This window comes from Rousettus aegyptiacus, unplaced genomic scaffold (genome assembly GCF_014176215.1).
Source record: "Rousettus aegyptiacus isolate mRouAeg1 unplaced genomic scaffold, mRouAeg1.p scaffold_m13_p_6, whole genome shotgun sequence".
In the NCBI taxonomy this organism is placed as follows: domain Eukaryota; kingdom Metazoa; phylum Chordata; class Mammalia; order Chiroptera; family Pteropodidae; genus Rousettus; species Rousettus aegyptiacus.
The window spans coordinates 34,725,619-34,739,834 of record NW_023416309.1 but is presented as its reverse complement, the minus strand read 5'-3'; the positions used below and the strand labels follow the sequence as shown (position 1 = coordinate 34,739,834).

The 14,216-nt window shown below is 42.0% G+C and overlaps 1 protein-coding gene across 5 annotated transcripts in view; it reads left to right on the top strand.

Moving 5' to 3' along the window:
* MYOF (myoferlin) overlaps positions 1-7,901 on the top strand; it is a 131,262-nt gene extending 123,361 nt beyond the window's left edge. For all 5 annotated transcript variants that reach the window (XM_016164186.2, XM_016164189.2, XM_016164188.2 and 2 more), the window contains 5 exons: positions 758-857; positions 3,194-3,384; positions 5,248-5,357; positions 5,739-5,886; positions 7,329-7,901. In XM_016164186.2, coding sequence (XP_016019672.2) covers positions 758-857; positions 3,194-3,384; positions 5,248-5,357; positions 5,739-5,886; positions 7,329-7,367 — 588 coding nt within the window. In that variant the 3' untranslated portion in view covers positions 7,368-7,901. The remainder of the gene's footprint in view (positions 1-757; positions 858-3,193; positions 3,385-5,247; positions 5,358-5,738; positions 5,887-7,328) is intronic.
* The last annotated feature ends 6,315 nt before the right edge of the window (positions 7,902-14,216 follow it).

Genomic DNA, 14,216 nt, shown 5'->3' with positions numbered 1-14,216 from the left:
AGGGAAATTCTCTTTCTTCTGGGGCCAGAGGAACTTAGGTATAATTGGGCTATGGAGGTGTTGTTATTCTTGGCTAATTTGCCCAGGCAGAGCAGAGACCAGAGGTGAGAACTTGGAGGATGCCCAGTCTTCCCTCCACCTAACTCTGTGATGAGTGATCTGGGGGTCTTAGATAACCACAGCAGGTAAAACCCAGCAATATTTTTCAAAAGCCACAAATGCCAAGACATCTTGAATATGCACTGATAAAAGAGTAAAACCTGTGTCCCAGTGACTTCAGAGTGATCGGACAGCTGTGCGGGGTGGGTGGAAGGTCTGTGGGATGTGCAGAAGGTGGCTGAGCAGAAGTGACACCCCGGCAGGTGCTGTTGTGAGCCAGACTATGGGAGAACAATCTAAGCAAGCCATAGTGATCTTTTTGGGTGGGGGTGTGGGGAGAAGATAAAATCATTCCCCAAACCCCAGGAGCAGTAGCAGGAAGTCGCACTGATAGGAACATGGCGGGAAGCCTTCTGCTTGGGAATTGCCTGGGACATCCTTTTTGTCACCTAGCTGGTAGCCTTGAGATGTCCTGGGGAGCCCAACTGTCCTCCATACACTTGGGGTGGAGGGGTAGGGCTAAGGGGAGGGAGCGGAGGGGTGGAGATGTAAAGGAGAGAGAAGGCCTCACGCCTTGATGCTGGGTGTTTCTAAGGGGAGGGTTTTAGGATCCAGTAGTCAGTGTAATTTGGTTTGTCTGCTTCTCTTGTCATTTTAGGAACACTTCTGGAGTATTGACCAAACTGAATTTCGGGTGCCACCCAGACTGATCATTCAGATATGGGATAATGACAAGTTTTCTCTGGATGACTACTTAGGTAGGGCTTACATTTGGATACTTTTCCCTAAGAAATTGTACCTGGAATTAGTGAAATCAATTAAAACTTGAAATCAATTATTCAAATCTCCAATACCTTGGGTAATTCAGGGTGGATGTCTCGAATTACCTGGATGTCTTCTGGGCAGTGTGACCTGCCCGTCCCCTGTCTCAGGTCCTCTAAGTAGTGGACAAAGTGAATGCCACACCTTTCTGTGGTCCCCATCCTCTTTCAAGGGCCCCCATGGAGGCTCTTGTGCCAGCTCCTGCCTTCCTGTTAAGACTCAAATCCTATTTTCACAAAAGGATGCCACACCTTTGTCTCCCCTTCCAAACCACTCATCACCTCAGAATTGGTTCCTTCCTCCTTCACGCTGCTCTCAAAAGTGACTGATGTCCCCTAATGTCCCCAGCCATTGTTCTTCCCCTAGGTCCATCCATCCTTTTCTGTGGTTAAAGGCACTTGTTAAACATCTCTATCACCCTTGGCCCCTCCATTTCTTGGCACATACCTCCCCCCACCCAACAGCACAGAGTTGTTCTGATTTTCTCTCTCCCAGGCCTTGGGTCTGTCTCATTGGTCAGCTTTGTTTCTTCCCTCCACTCTTTAAATACAGGCCTTTGCCTTCCCTGGGGCAAAGTGATTTACCCACCTCAGTTGAAGGTATAGCTTCAACTTTCACCTTTCAGCAGGGTATGACTCCTGAACCAGGGTGTGTATGTAGCCTGACCACCCACAGTGCCTGACATATAATAAGAAGAAACTATTATGATGACTCATACCACAGTACATAAATGTATCAAATCAACATGCCATACCGCTTAAACTTACACAATGTCATATGTCAATTATAATTCAGGAAGAAAAAAAAAAAACGTTGTGATGATTATTCCCAATTCCCCACCAGAAACATTTACCTTTGTTTGGCTAGCACCTCAAATTTATCATGAAATCAAGCTCAGCTTTTCTTCCCTGACCTCATACCTTGTGTCCTCATGAACTTCTTTTGCTGTTCACAGCCCCTCCATTGTCCCAGCCACCCAGGTGAAAGCACTTAGAGTCCTCTGTGGGTCCTCCTCTTTTTCCTCCGACTCAGTCCTAACAATGTAATCTGCTTTAGCAAGCACATTTATTTTCTTATTTCCATGATCTCTGCCACTTGCCAGTTCAGACCTCATTTCTCTTAGCTGACTGTTACTGTAGTCCCTAACACATCTCCCTGCTTCCAGAGCATCTTTCCAGGCAGAGGAAAAGCCCACGATGGTCAGTGGCTATGTCTTATTCATCCCTTTACTCCTCATAGCACCAAGTGTAGTGGCTTTGACCTGGTGTTTAAGGAGAGTTGAACATACAAATAAGTGTGCAAATATGCTAATTTATAAAGTTTATGGGCACTTAATTCCAGAACAGTGGTGGGGTTTTCCCTTCAAATTTAAACAAAATAGTCTGACAATAAATAAAGAGAATGAGTGTATTTCAAAAGGGCTAAGGGACAAATGGCTGTAGTTATTATTGCCCAAAGGAGAGATGAGATAAAAGCAGTCATTAGCTCAAGAAAAGCTGAGTAAATTGTGGGCTATGGATCCATTCTAAGATAAGGAGCAGTTTCTGAGCCTGACAGTTTAGAGAAAATCCCTGTTGCTCTGCAGCCACTGTCGAAGACCAACTCTTTGTCCATGTGGCCCGTAGCCTTGACCCCACATCACATATAGCATTTCTTAAGGAAAGGGTTCACGGGAATTCCTAAGCCCAAAAGACAGTCAGTTAAAGTGCTGCTAAAGTGTTAATGCCTCACATTGCAGAAGAGAATAATGTGCTTCTCCAGGTTCCCTGATGTAGGCTTCCTAGTTCCTGGCGAGAATTTTCTGTTGAGTTGTCATGTTCCTTCTCAAGCTCCTGTTTTTGGGGATACAGTAGGAAAGACTTGAACGTGGCTGTTCCATGGAGTGTCCCAAGTACCAAGAGTCTTTACCCAAAGCCAAATGACTGTGTTCAAGGCAGTTCAGAACTAATATGAGCAAATTTCAAATTCAAGTTGAATGGAAATTTTTGTCTATAGATGTTTAGTGTTTTTGAATGTATAGAACTCTGCTTATTCTCCTGTCTTTGAGAAATGAAACATGTTATTTTTGAGATGCAGATGTAGAGAAATAGTTCTTCTGCCACTTTCTAGCCTATCTGGGAAGAATTCTCAGAGTCTACCAGCATTCTTTAACTCACCCATCACCTGTTCAAAATCACTGCGTGCCTCTCTTCTGACAGGGAACATTGCGTTCCCAGGTAAACAACAGCTGATCCACTTGAAATTTATTGGAGTTTATTGTTTCCTTGGCTAGGTTTCCTGGAACTTGATTTGCATCAGACCATCATTCCCGCAAAATCATCAGAGAAGTGCAATTTGAACATGATTCCGGACCTCAAAGCTATGAACCCCCTCAAAGTGAAAACTGCCTCACTTTTTGAACAGAAGTCTATGAAAGGATGGTGGCCATGCTACATAGACAAAGATGGCTCCCGTGTGATGGCTGTATGAGCATTTCCTGGTTGGGGGTTGTTTAGGCATTTTGTCATCTGGGGTTTGCCCTTTATCAATAGATTTACTCCAGAAGTGTTAAATTGGTGGGACCTTAGCTTATCGGAATGGTTTGTACCCAGGATCACAAGAGGCGGTGGCAGATGCGTGAAGCATATGTTTGAGGTTGAATGGAAGGTAGAGAGATTTGCATTGTCAAAAAACTGGGAGCCAGAGTGGATGCAGTGTATTTGTTTAGGACTTGCCTTTACCAGGTAGCCTAATTTACGCCGAGCTACCAATACAATTCAGTACAGAAAGGGGAACTTCAATTTTGAGCTGTGTTCATTAAAAAAAAAAAAAAAAAAAGATGGAGGAAGCAGGGAGAGCTAACAACCACTGAAAAAGAAGGCCGTAACTTGCAAGCAAGTTTGGAGAACTCAAAATATATTTTGATATAAAAGCAAGTGTGCAGGTCACCATGCCATGTCACAAAAGACCACCTAATTCATAGTGTATTATTAGTAATAGTCAATGTTTTACATCACTGATTATGAACCAGACAACATGCTAAATGCCTTACATTCATATCCTTGTTTTCTAAAACGACTTTGAGGTATAATTTACATGAATCAACTTAAACTGCACTCATTCAGAGCACACACTTTGATGAGTTTCGACAGATGTATACGCTCATGAAACCACCGCAATCAAGATCCAAAATATTCCCATTACCTGAAAAGTTTCCTCATGCCCTTGGCCGTCCATTGCTCTGCCTGTGCTGGCCCGGGAAATCACTTATCTGCTTTCTGCCACTATAGGTGATTTTGCATATAATTTCATTTAATTCTGCTGACAGCCCCATCAAATAAACATTATCCCCATTTTACAGCTTCACAAAGCACCTTGCCATAGTCAGACACCCAGGTTGGTCTGACTCTTCAGCATAGGACTTATCCTCTGTGCTCTACCACCTCAGCGAGGATCAGGCTCAGGGTCAGGGTTCTCAGATGGTTGGTGACCTAGTCAGCCTTCCAGGGTTCTAGAAAGTCTGTTACAAGCTTAGTTAAGCCTGGCTATACAAGGGAGCAAGTTTCTAGATTTTTTTCAGGCTCAATGTCCTCATGTTCACATGAGGATAATAGCAGTATCTGCTTCATAGGCTGACTGGGTCACCGATCATCTGAGGACCCTGACCCTGACCCTGATCTCATTGAGGTGGTAGAGCACAGATGATGAGTCCTATGCTGATGAGTGAGACCAACCTGGGTGTCTGACTATGGCAAGGTGCTCCATCTCTCCAAGCCTGCTTTCTGAATCTGTTCATGGAGTTGCCATGAGCACTACATAAGATTTTCCATATAGCAGGCTTAAGCAGTGCAGCGCCCAGTACGCCACTCAGGAACCTGTGAACAGGAAGGCAGCATTCATTCATTCACTTATTTATTCAGCTAATGTTCATTAAGTAAACATGAAGCATATAATCTCTCTTGGACCTTACAGTTAATGTTCAACACATGTTAGATACTGTTATTAGCGGTATTCAGGTTAATCTGGATCCAAGTAAAATTACAAAGAAAGGTGTGTGGGAGGGCAAGGAGATTGGTACAAGAATGTTAGAGTGACAGGGACACAGAGAATGAGAAGCAGGGAACAGGGAGGAGGGGAAGCAATTTGTCCTCTGGGTTTCCCACAAGGAGTCAACTCAGAAACACATGAAAGAGGAAATGTGATGAAACCTCTTGAGGAAAATTTAAGGCAATCTAAGGATTGTTTTACAAGAATAAAAATCATTGCTTGGGGAATACTGCTTGGGTTGAAGAGAAAATATTTATGAAACGTGATGTCATGTGTTTAACCTGTTCTGCTTTACTGAAGGGGAAAGTGGAGATGACGTTGGAAGTCCTCAATGAGAAGGAGGCCGACGAGAGGCCAGCCGGGAAGGGACGGGATGAACCCAACATGAACCCCAAGCTGGACCCACCAAAGTGAGAGCCCTCTTTGTTCTCAGTGTTGTCTGATCCCCCAAACACCTGCAGTCTGAAAGCCCCTATTCCAATTGGCTTAATGGAATGGATTAGCTGTTGTCCTAATTTTGTACTTAATAGTGGGGGCTGGGGAGTGGAGAGGTTGGTGATCTGGCTTCATTTTTACCATTCTCCTTTCCCATGAAACCAAAGTCCAGTGTGCCTCCAGGATCTTAGGAAACTATGAAAGTTTCAAGAATCTTTCTCAGCCAACTAAGGAGAATACTATCTTTTCTTGACTTTATAAATGTCATTAATTATTCTTTACTCTGTGTTGTACTTGGAGGTAAAATATCTGTCCCTCCCGAGCTAAGTAGGTAAAACCATTTCTTTGCAACACAGCCGACCAGAAACCTCCTTCCTCTGGTTCACCAACCCGTGTAAGACCATGAAGTTCATCGTGTGGCGCCGCTTTAAGTGGGTCATCATCGGCCTGCTGATCCTGCTGATCCTGCTGCTTTTCGTGGCCGTGCTCCTGTACTCCTTACCGGTGCGAGACCTTGGCCCCTTGTCTTGGCTTTTTGTGTGTGTGAATTGTGGTTGGTCATCTAACTGGGCATTTGCCTTTATTGCTGTTCAGAATGACCTATGTAGCAGTTGTGGTGGGAGAATTTAAAGTGATGTGTCCTCTGGTTAGAATTGCATTCTTAGGGTTTCACGAATTTCGGGCAAAACTTCATGGCCTGAAAAAACTCTAGGTTTCAGGAATTCTCAGAGAAATTGCTCAGACTTTCAGCAACATATGTCTGGACTGTAGCAAGCATTTCTAACAAATCTTCCTGCCTTCAGATTCCTTGGCCTAGCATTCACAGATCCCCAGATCTGGGATTCTTATAGGTCTACACAAACCCTGAACTCCACCCAAACTAAATAGTTGGCCCTCGAAAACAAGTATTGCCCTTACCTGCCAGGATGCCTTTGCCCATGCTGTGCCTTTGCCTGTGTCTTTTCTATCAACACCTTATTCATTCTTTAAGGCCCACATCACATAACCTCTGCCTTAAATTTCCCTTTATCACCCCAGTCATAATGGGAGTCCAAATGGGAAGTTTGCCAGTGCCTACAAGTAATATCTTCATTTCTCCATTCAAGGACTTTATTGAACATCTACTAAAGGCTAGAAATTGGGGTGTAGACATGACCAAGGCATGATTTCTGCCCATAAGTGATTTATAGCCTGTGGGACAACCTAACATATGAACAAGTAAATTACTACGAGAGGCAAACTGTTACAGAGATCTGAACCAATGGCCATAAGAGCCCAATGCTGAAGATGGTTTGAACAAGGAGGGGGCATTTAAGACCATTTTGCCAAATAAAGAAGGAAAAGTCTTGGCATTCAAATTCTTACTTCAATTCAAATTAATAATAATGTAGGTGATGATGATGATGGCATTCAAATTCTTACTTCAAATTTATAATAATGTAGATGATGATGATGATGATGATGATTATATAGTTTGTGTTGAGTAGCATAGCCACACGACCACAATAGCAAAGATTTTATGTCTTCATTTTCCCTAATATAATACTTTCAGTTTGTTAACTGAGTACATGCACATTATTTTCTAGTTGTAGGTAGTCCAATATGCCTTGACAGTTTAAATACTTTCTCCTAGTTATTTCTTTTTCTTGATTTAAATTCTATTGATTAAAATCAGTGGTTCTCAACTGGGAAAGATTTTGCAACCCCCCACCCCAGCCCACAGAGGGCATTTGGCAATATCTGGAGACATCGTGATTGTCACAACTGGGGGTGGTGCTACTGTGATCTAGTGAGCAGAGGAGAAGCCAGAAATGCTGCTAAATATCCTGCAATGACCAGGACAGCCCCCAACAGGAATGAATCATCTAGTCCTAAATGTCAATAATGACAAAGTTGAGAAATACTAACTTACGTATATTTTAACACTGTTTCTGCTTCCTTTTCAGAACTATTTGTCAATGAAGATTGTGAAGCCAAATGCATAACGAAAGCAAAGGCTTCTTTTCGAGAATCACCCAGCAATGATGGCATCCTGTCTGTGTTTATGGACCAGAATTAAGAGTGATTTTGTTTGTGTCTGAGACTGCATTCCAGAGGCAGGTGATACTCCTTCACCAAGGCCCAGCCATTCCTAGAGGGTCTAGCTCCTGGAAAGTCAGGCCAACTAGCAACATTTTTATATCGTTATCTTTTGAAGTATTAAAATTTTTTATCATGTTTTTCAGGATATTTTTGAAGGTGGCTGGTTCCATTTACAAATTGTCTTTTTTGTATGTGTCCTTAGTTGTAAAATTCAATTTTTGCAAATTGCTGAAATTGAATTTGAAAATTTCTGCATCTCGACTTCATATTCTTACTTGTAATCAACAAAAAGGACTATGCGCTATGAAACAGTCAGAACAGTCATTCTTATTTATGCTGGCAACCACTGTTATGCTATTTTATATGGATAAATGTCATGAAACTCTATTCAACCTCTAAGATAAACCCAAATAAAAACATTTCACCTTTGACATGGAGCTCTTTGTTGTAGCTGTGGACTGAGTCGGAAAGGATGCAGTTTCTCGTCTTCTGGGTCTCAGTGGATGAGATGCCATGGCATACCACTTGGCCATAAACCCTTTATATGTGTGCTGCCAAATCTATACCAGCAGATCAAACTGAGGCTAATATAATAAATAATAAAAATTAACTGTTACTAAAAGTATTTATTCTATGCACAGCATTATTTTAAATGCTTTATGTGTATTAACTCATTTAATTCTCAAGGTAACCCTATAAAGGTAGGTAACATTATTAACCCCATTTTATAGTTGAAGAAATTAAGGGAGAAAAAGGTTAAGTAATTCGCCCAGGATCATACAACCAATAAACGGTAGAGCTGGAATTTGAACCCAGGCAGTCTGGGTTCTTTCCTTCTTCACTTCTTTTAACTACAGTACAATACCACCAGTGGGAGGGCTGTCAAGAGGAGCATGGAGATCTGGTCAAGTAATGAGTGACAGCAGCAGCAAACCAGTGCGGCTCTAGGCCACCACCAAAGACAGCATGTCTTCCAGATCTAGAAGATGTGAGCACATTGTCCTGCTAAGATATCAAGCCATGGTGAGATCAGTAAACAGTTCTATTCAAAGAGCAACACAGAACTGAAAGAAGCAAGAAACAGTGTGAGAATGGTGATGCTTTTGGATGTTTAGACAACGTTATACCACAATATGACTGTCTTGGCATTATTGCTGAGCTGTTTCATATTTTGAATATTTTCATTCCCTTCAATGTTCTGCCAAAAACCTTAGTGTTCAATGAGTGCTCAGTGCATAAAAAGGTTGAGAGACACAGCACTAGCTAAATCAGAATGGTCGCCATTCCCCAGGCACTGTGCATTCTCCTGGAGTCTGTGCAGGTCACCTCCCTCTGGGTACACCTCCACCCACCTGCACTGCGGGCACCCCTGCCCACCCTTGAAGTTCCGGTTCAAATGCCACTTTCTCCTTGACACTTCTTGGGACCCAAAGTGACCCTTCAATCTCTGAAGTTTACATATTAGTTCAACTTTTCTAGAAAGAAGTTAAAAGCCTTTAAAATGTTTGTGCCCTTCGACCCAGTAACTCCACTCCTGAATACTGACTCCAAGGAAATAATCAGAAAGGCAGCCAAAGGTTCATGTACATAAATGTATGTGACATTATAGTGGCACAAATCAGAAACAACCTAAATGCCCAAATGTAGGGGAATGGTTGACTATATGGTAAATCTCATATAATGCAACAAGATTTTAAAATATGTCAATTTAAAAAAATTTTGTTATCGACATAGGAAAATGCTGGTATGTAAAAAATGAAAAAAAACAATACAAATCTATATAAAATAAGAACTTAAATATGTGTATGTCTATAAGGAAATGTACCAAAATGTTAGCAGGTAAGGAGTTTATGCAAATTTTACATTTATGCATATTTAGATAATAATTTTTAAATGCAAGTCAACCTTGGAGGTTCATATTCATAATCATTTTTTTTTTCCTGTAAAACTAAGAGCTCAGGTTTTATAAACATTACTATGTTTCGTCTTTTGGCTATGTATGTATGTGTGGCTCATTTTCACAACCGACAGTCAGCTCCTTGAGGGCAGGTGTCACACACGTAAGATCTGGGTTTGCATCTTGGATCATGGTTCAGACTCATCCGCAACTTGGGAACAATAATAACTCCTTCACTGGATTGGGGTGAGAACCAAATGGAATCCCATATGTAAAGTACCTTCACAATGTCTGATGCTCAGCAGGTACTCAATACATGGAATCTTTAGGTGTTGTATCAGACTGGTTAAAATCTGACCTTTTAGTTCCAAAAGCAGAATCTAGAACAGGTTCTTTTCCTTCTAAGACTCACTAGATAGGATCAAAGCAAGATATAAGACTGTCTCCTGCCTTCCCAAGACCCAGAGGGGAGGCGCGGGGGCCCAAGTCAGGAGGTAGGATAGGAGGTCAGTTCTTGCCCCTCCAGGCAGTATTGCAAAGATTGACGTGTGAGGGTGGTAACAGGGACACTTGCGTCACTCCAGCAGTTCCAGGCTCTCTCAGTATGGGGACCAATGGGCCTTCCCCGTTATGGGGTTGACTAGATGTCGTTATGGCTCTCCTTATGAGCAGCCAGCTATTCAGAGTCGAGGCCCCAAGTGCACATAACCTTCTAAGCCTTTCGAGTTATGTTATACCTATACCCCAAATACTACTTTCTAACAACGTCACGTCATCTTATAATTAATAGGAGGCCTACAGCTTTTGTGTAGGGGACACACTAGTAATGAAAGGGAGACAGTTTTATTTAAATTGGTATTTTCTTGGCGAAAAAATTAGGCTCCACAAAAGAGCAAAGTTGTTCCAAGGAAGTTGCTATTTGGAATATTTAGCAATCGATATGGCATTAGCCCCAACCAATCAGAGCAGTTGTTTCACCCCATCATAATAAATACTGGCCAGAAAAAAAAAAAATTAGAGCAGCCATTTGCATATATGCAACTCGAGCAGTAGCCTTCCTTCCAGGGAGCCCTACTGGGACATTCTCTCACAGGGCCTCACTCGTTATGGTTGCTGAGTGGATAAATGAATGGCTCCGAGGAAAGTCTTTCCCTCCTTTCCTTCAGCATACCTAACTGGAATCTGCTAGTGTCAATGGCGGCAAACCTCTGTCTGGAATGAACTAATTCCCAGGGAGAGTATTTAGCCAGGCTTTCTGGGTAGTACTCCTTCCTTTCCTCCCACCCCCCCAGAAAAAGCTCCATCATGTCAAAGATAATGGTCCCTCATTTGAGGTTGTTAGCTGCCTGGTGACCTATAAATGATAGCTAAAAGCTGGAACTAATCACAGTCCAGTCGCTTCACCGCGAATTAAATAACACTTAGCCCTAACTGATTCTAGCAAGTGCCGCCATTCACGTCGGAGCCTTCATTAGGAAAATAAATCTCCGTCAATGTCGAGAGGGTGACAGGGAACCAAAAACCCTGACAGGCTGACACTCGATTTTGTTTTGTTCTTCCTTTCTCATTTTGAGGCTAGTAAAAAAAAAAAAAAAAAGTCACAATTAGACCTGGTATGTTGCTTTCAAGAGGTATTTAAAAGGTGGGCAGAGTTCTGAGACCCACTTTGAAAAGGGAGCAGAGGGTAGCTGCTCAGTCTGTGTTCAGAGGTACTGGCCAAGTGGCAGCTCTTTTCCCCTCCAAGTTCACCCCAACTCAGAGGGGTGTTTGTCTAAAGACTGGAGCCGGCTCATTCCAGCACTGTTAAGCAGATGTTATTACAAACACAACGAGAAGGCCAAGCTGCTTTCCAGAAACGTCTGTTCAGTTCAGAGAAAGCACAACTTGACAACCATATGGGGAACCGACATTGACAATGATTTCAACATTTAAAAACCCTCCATAGTTTAAATAGTTCATGCTAAATAGATTTCTTTGTGTGGCCAATATAGTCAGTACTCTGGACCATATGCATGTAGCCTCCCAAGGCAGATGGGAATTCCATTCAGAAGAATGCTTTTCAAAGTAATCTTGAGGTGGAATTAGTTTAGAACGGAGTCGATGTTGTAAATAGATTAAGCACCCACCATCTTTGCAGCTGAGTTTCATGTTTGTTCAGCGTTGAATGGCAACTCTCTAATCTTTCTTAGGTGAAACATAATGGGATCCTTAGGAAGATCAAAGGAAGATTGTTTTTCCCTTGGCTATACATCCCCAAAATGAAATACCAGAGTTCATGAAGTTCAAGAAAAACACAAGAGAAACGTGTAACATGGACTAACTGCAAAACCTAACGAGTAAGGGAGCATAATGAAAAACACAGGCCCACCATACGTATGGCCAAATTCATAACTTCAGGGGTGCAACTCTGTAGGACACACGGACTCTAGATTTTACTATTTAAACAAACTGAGCAGAAGGAAAGATCATAATTTTTGACTCCCTCACAATAAATTCAATGCTTCTCAAGGCAACCTGATTTTGCCAAAATTTATCTCGACTTCTTAAAAGGCCCATTCAGTCCTTGACTGATATTAATGTGCTACTTCCATGTGTTTTCACAAAATCCTAGAGCCAAACCCGTAATCCTCTCTCATCATATTTCAGCTAAGTCCTGCCCCAACAATTATCAGGAGGAGGACCAGGAATATCCAGCTGGATTCCGATGCGGCACGGCAGCCTCTCAGATGAGGTTTCACCTGGGTCAACAGGATAAACAAAATGAATGAATGGAATCCTGTCTTAGAGGCGGCAAGGGCTCAGGGCCAGGGATTCCAGACGCCAGGAAGCCTGTGAGTTTAGTCAAGCTCGGTCACATTGTAATGCCGTGACATTGGGCACCTCCTCTCTGGCTTCCCTTCCCTCGTTTGTGAGTTTGTGAACGTAAACGCTGAATGAAATGATCTTAACTGTCCCAGCATTGTTTTACAGTTCTGGTTGTCTGTGGCTCAGTTTCCTCATTGATAAAATTGGGACAAAAATTTTCATAGAATAATTGTGAAGATAAAATGATGCAGAAATGTTTAGAAGAGTGTTCGGGACAAAGTAAGCCCTTTATATATTTTAGTTATCATCATCATCATCATCGACATTATCATAGGACAAGAACAGCCAAACAGATAGGAGCCTGAAGATGACAGACACATTTTGCTTTGCAAATGTAACCTTTGAAGGAATGCAAATTACTGTTATCCAAAATGATGCTGATTTTCTCTCCGAGTTCTAACTGCACATTCTTAATTAAAGAAAGAAGATAAAAATGCTAAGGCAGTTCCACAAAATTTTGAAGATAAAATGACCATGTGATTCAGCAATTCCACTTCTGGGTATCTACCCAAAAGAACTGAAAGCAGACTCAAACAAGTAATTGTACACCCAACCTTACAGCCGCATTGTTCACAGTAGCCAAAGTAACTCAAATGTCCATAAACAGATAATGAATAAATAGAATGTGGTATGTACAGACAATGAAATATTATCTAGCCTTTAAGAAGAAAGAAATTCTGACACATGATACAACATGGATAAAGCTTGAAGACATTACACCGAGTGAAATAAACCAGACACAAAAGAACAAATACTGTACGATTCCAATTAAATACGGTACTAGAGTAGTCAAATTTATAGAGACAGCAAGTAGCGTGGTGGTTGCCAGGGGTGGGGGCGGAGGGGAATGAGGAGTTAGCGTGTAGTGAGTACGGAGTTTCAGTTTTGCAAGATGACAGAGTTCTGTGGATGGTGGTGGAGACTGCAGCACGACAGCGTGAATGTACGTACCTAATGCCACTGAACTGCACACCCAGAAACGGGAAGTTTTATGTTTTGTATATTTTACTACAATGAAAAAAAAATGCCAAGAGAATGAAAGCTCCCCTCAGATAGACCCCTCCACAAAGTCGGGGACCTACTTTTGTCCTGTTCCCTATGGATCCCTAGGAGGTAGATAATACTTGCTGATGGGCTGAGGGGTCAACCTTATCTCATGACTAAAACACAGAGGCCTTTGATGGCTAAGTCCAGCGCCCACAGATACAGTTTGTTTGAATTCATTTCTCATTAATTCTTTAAGTTAAATCTCTAGAAAAAAAATATCTGAGTGAATGGACAAGAATATATTTAACTTTTGAGACAAATTGTCAGTTGTTTTCCTGAAATGTAGTACAGATTTACACCCACCCCCCAACAGAGTCTGAGAGGGTCCAAGCCAGAACTGATGGCCATCCCTTAGCCACTCTCCAACCCTATGGGGTGCCTTTCCCAAGCACTGATTACTGGACCCCCAAGAGCAGTGCAGAGAGAAGAAGGGGCTGCTAGGTCTTAATAAGGCTGCCATACAGCTGCCCTGAGGACCTCCTGTGGGGACAGCGGTCTCCCCTCTGTGATTGGAGAGGCAGAGAAATCTTCCAACACCCTTCAGAAAGAGCACATACTTGGACTCTTCACTTAAAAATGTGAATTCTGCAAAAGAACTCTCAATGTGCTTAAAATAACCTGAGCAAGAGTCCCCAACCAGTAAACGAAGATCTAAGTCCATCTTTAAACCCTGCCATTTTTAAAAATAAAATTTCTCCGTGTTCTTTTTTAAAAGGGACTTAGAGTTAAATCACAAAACAAGAAAAGCAGAATCAATCAAATAGAATTTTCATGAAGTTAAAACAAGGGTAAGAGAAGAAAAAAATACATCAATTCCAAGTCAATCTAGTTGAACTTACTTAGGTTTCAAAAGTGACTCAGAACATTCAGGAAGCCAAGGTGAACAAAAAATACCATATGGCTGTTTTTACCTGGTTGTTAAAAACATACCAGTTTCTCAGAA